This window comes from Pecten maximus, chromosome 4 (assembly GCF_902652985.1).
Source record: "Pecten maximus chromosome 4, xPecMax1.1, whole genome shotgun sequence".
NCBI lineage: Eukaryota > Metazoa > Mollusca > Bivalvia > Pectinida > Pectinidae > Pecten > Pecten maximus.
In genome coordinates this window covers 37,504,227-37,512,113 of record NC_047018.1, presented here as the reverse complement: position 1 = coordinate 37,512,113, position 7,887 = coordinate 37,504,227, and the positions used below count along the sequence as shown (strand labels likewise).

At 37.7% G+C, this 7,887-nt stretch overlaps 1 protein-coding gene across 1 annotated transcript; it reads left to right on the top strand.

The window, feature by feature from the left end:
- The first annotated feature begins 2,717 nt into the window (after nt 1-2,717).
- On the top strand, nt 2,718-7,550 carry LOC117326004. The gene is made up of 3 exons (XM_033882555.1): nt 2,718-3,373; nt 4,896-5,240; nt 6,563-7,550. The coding sequence occupies exons 1-3, from the start codon at nt 3,108-3,110 to the stop codon at nt 6,627-6,629; spliced, it is 678 nt and encodes a 225-aa protein (XP_033738446.1). The 5' UTR covers nt 2,718-3,107; the 3' UTR covers nt 6,630-7,550.
- The last annotated feature ends 337 nt before the right edge of the window (nt 7,551-7,887 follow it).

Genomic DNA, 7,887 nt, shown 5'->3' with positions numbered 1-7,887 from the left:
AATTGTCTGTGTTCGAGACTAATGTGTTACTTTTACCACGACGTCGTCAACATTTTACTTTGAAAGTTTTATGGTTATATCCATTTCTCAAAAACTATTAGTCCAACATTAACCAAACTTGGTATATAGGTAGATAACATTGTGGACATCTCAGCGGCACAAGCTTCATTTACAGAATATCATCAAGAATTAATGGTCCAGTTACTCTGGAAATTACGAATGATTATGATCTGAACTTCCAGTTTTGTGTTTAGCTCAATTTCTCAAAAAGTATCGATGTTATTTCAACCAAACCTGGAATATAGTTACATTGTAGTATGAATATATACAGCCTACAGATTACATGGATTTTATCTATTTTTCTGCATTTTGAAAAATAGATTTTAAATCCATATTTCCTCTCCAGTGAATTTAAAAAAATAAGTTTTTGTTTTGCAATGCAGATGGTCATCTGGGATCTTGATAACTGAAGTTTGTTATTGCTTTTTCTTGAAAAGTACTGGAGGGATTTTCCTCAAACTCCATTTGTATGTTTCCCTTGGTCCTTAATTGTGCTCATTCAATTATGAGTCTGAACAGAAACAAAATGACCGACAAACAGCCATCTTGTATTTTGACAGCTTACAATGTAAGTTTTTATCCCTATTTCTTGAAATTTACAGGAAGTATATTTCTCAAAACTCCACATATAGGTTTCCGTTGGGCCTAAGTATCGACTAGGACGGACGACACTGCGGTAGGGCATCATCTCACCGTGGAATTCGGGGCATGTGAGCTAGATATCAGCTATATTCGTCAGACTATATATCGGTATTGATGTGTTATTATATAATAATCAGACTATATATCGGTACTGATGTGTTATATAACTATAATAATCAGACTATATATCGGTACTGATGTGTTATATAACTATAATAATCAGACTATATATCGGTACTGATGTGTTATATAACTATAATAATCAGACTATATATCGGTACTGATGTGTTATATAACTATAATAATCAGACTATATATCGGTACTGATGTGTTATATAACTATAATAATCAGACTATATATCGGTACCGATGTGTTATATAACTATAATAATCAGACTATATATCGGTACCGATGTGTTATATAACTATAATGATCAGACTATATATCGGTACTGATTTGTTATATAACTATAATAATCAGACTATATATCGGTACTGATGTGTTATATAAGATGTGTTATATAACTATAATAATCAGACTATATATCGGTACTGATGTGTTATATAACTATAATAATCAGACTATATATCGGTACTGATGTGTTATATAACTATAATAATCAGACTATATATCGGTACTGATGTGTTATATAACTATAATAATCAGACTATATATCTTTACTTATGTGTTATATAACTATAATAATCAGACTATATATCGATACGGCTCTGTTGTAGTTTCCTTACGATAACATCCAAGTTCTATCGTTGACCCAGTGACTTCTAAAAGAAATATTGACAACAATAATATAAAGATCAATGTTTCTAAAATAATCTTATAAAATACTATAATCTCTTTTATGCCTGGTAAATGTCGCAATGATGCATAAATCTATTGCAGTACAACCAAAAAAACAACAGAGAATACTGGCATAAAAACGAAGACAAAAATTCCAAATTTAAATCGGTAGAACGAAGCAAGAGGATATGGTAAAATCTTTTAAACAACATTTCACTAAGAAAAAGGTCCAGAGACCCGATATTCGGTTTATAGCCTGCATGGGTGAAGTGCTATCAAGATTGTCCAAATGAATGACCTTGACCTTCATTCAAGGTCACAGGTGTTAAATATGCTAAATTCATTAAACAACTTCTCGCTAAGCAAGAGGCCCAGATACCTCATATTAGGCCTTTTGCATGCTGGAGTGAACGACATTGACCTCAAATTCAAGGCCACGGGAGTCAAATCTGCAAAAATATGGGCCTCTTGTCATCTCTTGAAACTCCCCAGTTAATTGCTCGGCCGATTTTATAGTTTAATGCGACCGGGTGGCGTGTCCTGCTTGATGTCTTCTTCAGCAGCAGTGTGCTCCAGTGAGGTAGCTCTATTAAGTCGACATCAGTTTCGAGCTCTTACATGAAGACAAGTTTACACGAACATACCGCAGCCTCAACAAAACACACGCATTCATCACACGCATGCTTTTTTTGTTTTTTTTGTTTTTGCTTAACGTCCTATTAACAGCCAGGGTCATTTAAGAACGTGCCAGGTTTTGTAGGTGGAGGAAAGCCGGAGTACCCGGAGAAAAACCACCGGCCTACGGTTAGTACCTGGCAACTGTCCCACGTAGGTTTCGAACTCGCAACCCAGAGGGGGAGGGCTAGTGTTAAAGTGTCCGGACACCTTAACCACTCGGCCACCGCGGCCCCATTCGCACGCATGCATCTCGCACACAGGGGTCAAGAGGTCGTCCTTAAATTACCTTAGATGTTGATAGGACTTCAAACAATACTAAACCAAACCAAACCACCGATTCCTTCTATGTAGAAACCATATTCCTTGCCTCTTGTTGATCAACATTTCCGAGAATTGCTACTTTCTCTTTCACATTTTCTTCGAAACTAATTTAAAGAGTGTTGTTACGTGGACGATGTACAAATGGTTACAGTACAGCATTTATTTTCTCTTGAAACAACAAATGACAATTGTGTCTTAATAGGACGAAAGTGCAAAGTCAGGAGACGAGACGCATTTTCGTTCTAATGACACTCACAGGTACCTGTGATGGCACTATAACGCCGCAGGCGCTCTGAGGTACGGGTGACATTTATCCATTTCGTTCCTTAAGCCTAATACATTGCCCATCGCTGAAACACTAGTTCTGCGTCAACAGTACGTCGACCCGTACAGTGATACGTCTTGTCAACAATACCAAATGGCCCAAAGACGCTCCCAAGCCTAATTAAGACCTCGATGACAAGTAACAAGTAATACGCCACCCTGTACAGAGATTTTCTGAAAAGAAATCCCTTTCCGTTGCATACTGTTTATTGGCTTTTCTGAGAATAACTACTTTCTCTTTCATATTGTCATCGAAACGTACCGATAACGTATATGTACGTCGATGATATGCTTTATTGGTTGTATAATAGTTTTACATTATATCTTGAAAATCCCCAGTGAGCTGTTTGTTAAAATAGACATGACGGATATCTCTACACGTGTAAATTCTATTTCCGTCGCGGAAATCCACCGTACAGATGTTATATGTACCCGGATCGTTGTACTAAAGTTTATACAGGAACCAGACGTAGACATGGAGACTGGACAGGTGTTGATGTTGATCATCGGTACTATTATGACCCTCAACTTTTCACACTCGAAATCTGTGTAAGTATATCAAAGTTATTTATCAGTGGAACTTCATGTACTATCCTCCATACCAAGCTCATTACTTCAATACAGCTTCATTTGCACCTTTATAATTTAAAATAAATGAATTTAATACTTATAAGCTAAGTAAAGAAATTTACTGTTTGATATATATAACCAATGATTTGCTTTGGTAATGCTTCATGCAAAATCACAAGATCACGAATTTCCACCAAAGTCTATCAAGTTATTAGTTTCTGGTGAAAACTTGAGAAATCAGTATCTATGCTAATGTCATGAATATCGGTATATACGCAAACTGTATAATGTCAGACTAAATACATCGAATTGATATTTGGTAAGTTGCAACAAAGCCGTGCGTGTTTGGAAACTCATTGAAAGCCTGTGAATGAGTACAAGGACACATATAGTCACTTTGATATGTTATATACTTGTTGATATGCTTGATTGTACCATGTTACTACCCTATTTCTCACTTCGAGTATGTAATTTACCCTGGATTTGACCTAGGCGTTGTATGGCGGGTCTCCACGATTTGACCTAGACTTTGTATGATGGGCGTCCTCGATTTGACCTAGGCGTTGTATGGCGGGTGTCCTCGATTTGACCTAGGCGTTGTAGGGCGGGTGTCCTCGATTTGACCTAGGCTTTGTATGGCGGGTGTCCTCGATTTGAGCTAGGCTTTGTATGGTTGGTGTCCTCGATTTGACCTAGGCTTTGTATGGCGGGTGTCCTCGATTTGACCTAGGCTTTGTATGGTGGGTGTCCTCGATTTGACGTAGGCTTTGTATGTTGGGTGTCCTCGATTTGACCTAGGCTTTGTATGGTGGGTGTCCTCGATTTGAGCTAGGCTTTGTATGGTGGGTGCCCTCGATTTGACCTAGGCTTTGTATGGCATGTGTCCTCGATTTGACCTAGGCTTTGCATGGTGGGTGTCCTCGATTTGACCTCGGCTTTGTATGGCGGTTGTCGACGACAAAACAGAAGACGCTAACCTTCCCGGAACACCTGGTCGTATTCTCCTTGTAGTTTTTAAAGAGAATCTTCATGTAAATCGTTATTGTCCTCGTTTAATTAATTTTGAGTTCTAATTATGGTTTCGTTTTTCGGTGTTCTCTGTTGAGTCATTATTTTTATGCAGTTTTAAAAGTTTTTCTTTTCTTTCAAACACGACAAGTTCTGATAAAACCGCATGAACAGGAATGTACACCACACGTGGCAACTGTATGTATGTTGTCATAATCGGCACCCTTTTTATAACTAGACTCACTGGACAGATATAACGATCCATGCAATATACTATCCATCCGAAAGAACTCCCAAACAGTATGGTCGAGCAGATATGCTCACACAGCGGTGTCTGCTCTCTAGAATAATTTAGCTATTCAAAACGAGTTGCGTCCTCAATTTGACTTATAGAAAATTTGGTAATGATATGGACTCGATCGCTTTCTGCATATCGTCGTTGACAAACCACTTTGACGTTTGGCTAATAGTTGTTTTTGCTTTATTTTTACAGAGGAATACCTAAAGAGGCCATGGAAAGGGCATCACTGGAAGAAGTGATTACAATGCTACATGAAGTAATGGAACAAGATGTGGGGGACAATGCGCCCTTAACAGTGACAGACGAAAAGTACATATTCTACGACAGCTTTGTACAGAAAGAGGAAACAGCGACCGGCGATGATTACGTACCAGTAGTTAATAACAGACGAACAGATGGTGCCAAGGAAGGAATGACACTGTGTCATCTACTGAAAATAAGGAAATCTAAGAGAATCCAGGAAAAGGCTTACCCTACTACAGACAATCCAAATAGGATCAAAGAAACGACGGCAACAACAAGTTCTATGAATTCAATGTAGGTATACATTTGCTTTATGTTTAGGTTTGATGTACATGCATGTATTGGGACTAGGTTACCAAATGAGAGTTCTGCGCCATCCCGTCTCTGATCCTTTATTTATAGTAAATCCCTCCCTGACGGGATAGATCAGTGTGGGACCAGTGCCCTAGGGATGAGGGACTGACCCCTCTCGTTATGATTTCTTTTGTATTTGAAATAGATGAACATATTCCCAACCGGATCGCCTTGCGTCAGGTCTATTTTTAGAGCAACTGGCTCGGTCCGCTTCTACACCAGTCTCATTAATGCGGTGTCGTAGTGAGGGACGAGGTGGGCTATTTCAGCAAGGCGTAGGTTTTTCCAGTTTGTGTATTATATTAACTAAACTCTGGTCATGTGGGCGTATACATACTCGCTACTGAGAATACAAAATAGTGAAAACCAGTCGAGCATCTCATCCCTTTGCGAGTTGGATATAGGAGTTCTACATAATCCCATCCCTCCTTCTTTATTTAGGGTCAATCCCTCTCTGGCGTGAGGTATGATGGTGAAACAATAGGGGCCATGTATTGTAGGTCACAGTTTAATATGATCATCAAATATAAACTTTTACAAAAATGTATGATCATTAAAAGGGATATACATGTTAAATAAGAAATTGCTCGTAACATATTACACTAAGTGTATGCGATGATATCTATACCTGTGAAGTACCGTTTGTTACACAGGGAAAGACAACTCTAGTTTACAGTGATACGGTATAGTCTATATAGTCAAATTTCGTATGATTTTCATTTAATTTTGATGTCTGAAGTGGATTTATTCGGAGTAACATGCCAAGTAAGCTTGGTGCTTCAGTTTTATTTTAATATTTTAACAATCTCTACGAACCGGTTGTGCTAAAAATAGACTTGACGCCAGGCTATCCATCAGGGAAGGATTTACAATAACTAAAGACGCCGGGCGGCATGACGTAGAACTATTCATTATATAAGACCCTTTCTGCGGTTTCTTGTTACTTTATTTCGATATCATTATATAAATTATCATATTTTTCTGGACCACAAAACGAGTAAGAAAGCAAAAGGCGAGAAACATCTTCAACAAACGCCATACATCCAAAAATAGATTTACTAATTGTCACTAGTTGAACTACTGCTCTTCAAAAACAATATCTGCAATAAGCTGTTGATAAGCTCTGTTCATGTAGTCGACCAATGTTCGAAACACCGAATTTGCAAATATTAACTGGAAAATAAATAACCCAAACGCCAAGTTGGTCGTATTTTCTTATGTCTTTAATAACTATGAATTAATAATGATATATATTTTTCCAGGAGGAACGACCAGCACAGGATCGTAAAGAGGGACCCTCCCCAGTGGATGACAGAGTGGTATGGTTAGGCACAAAACACCACACATCAGATTCAACATTCATCATAGGGGGTCAGGTATCCCGGAATCCTGCCGGCTGAAATCTGGAGATTACGGCTGTGAGTTAAAGGAAATAGAAATATAGTTTCGTCGTGGAGCCCCCAAAGTTCACTATCATTTCTGTTGTCGGGCTCTCTACACTGGTTATAAGAGGTAACAGCTACACGTGTGTAAACTACTCCGAATTTTCGCCCTGTGGACTCGGCCGTGTGTTGGTAGAGTTACACGACGATTGCAGTGGGAATTCATGAGTCTTTCGTGAAGGGAAACATCCATAGATGTCATACTAGAGACTTGATGCAGTCATACCGGGTTAGGGGTGACGTAACAGTACAGCCTTAGCTTAGGGTCATTGTTTTGTAGGATCGGTCACTTGAAACATACAAACATGTTCATTAACATTATTTTAGGAAGTTGCTAAAGACAGATTAATGAGTATTCCAGAAGTACAAAGACATTGCAAAACCTGACAATTCATTGGAGGATGTATAACATTTCGTTTTTAATTGTTTTTACTTTTTAATTGTTCACTTAATTCACCAATCTGCTGGAAAAAAATTTAACTCTACATTAGTGGTAATGAAAGTCTTCCAATAAATGTTCATCTGAAGATAAAGATGATACTCCATATCTGTGCATCTGTCAGTCATCGAAAGTGAAGAAGATGAGTCAGCAGTTTGACTTTGTATGATGTACGTGTACATTCCATCATGATAACATGTCTTTAGTTGGTATACTTAGTTGTGTTTGTCGAGAGTTTATTGTCATCAAATTATTAGTGTAATTATAAAGTTGTTTTACCTTAATAAGATTGAACATCGGTATGGTCGTTATAAAAAAATCATTTCACATTAATTGATACGTTCAAAATAAAATATATAAAAAACGTAATTTAATCTTTTGTTTTTATTATGTGTACAGTAACAAAATACCAGTGTGATTATGACGAGTTAGATATGGCTGACTGGTTTTATACAATATCGGTACAGTATAAAGTTATTTACATGTACACCCTATGACTAGACTGGCCTCCAGTCTCTAGAATATTGAATTAAAAATAAAATCGACCTTTATGATTATTGGTCTCTATGATATGTCTGATAAGTTTCAAACTAGGTGGGGATCAGCTAGTGATGGAATGTGGACGAGCAATCCTTAACAAACTTTGGGCCTGGTGGAAGTCTACCCTTTGACCTTTGAAATGAAATTAAAATCATGTTCAATTTGA

Bases quoted from the DNA above. Each gene is read 5' to 3' on its own strand.
- LOC117326004 (XM_033882555.1), top strand. From the start codon at position 3,108: ATGATATGCTTTATTGGTTGTATAATAGTTTTACATTATATCTTGAAA. The intron at 3,374-4,895 runs GTAAGTATATCA...TTATTTTTACAG, and splicing joins TTTTCACACTCGAAATCTGT to AGGAATACCTAAAGAGGCCA. The intron at 5,241-6,562 runs GTAGGTATACAT...ATATTTTTCCAG, and splicing joins ACAAGTTCTATGAATTCAAT to GAGGAACGACCAGCACAGGA.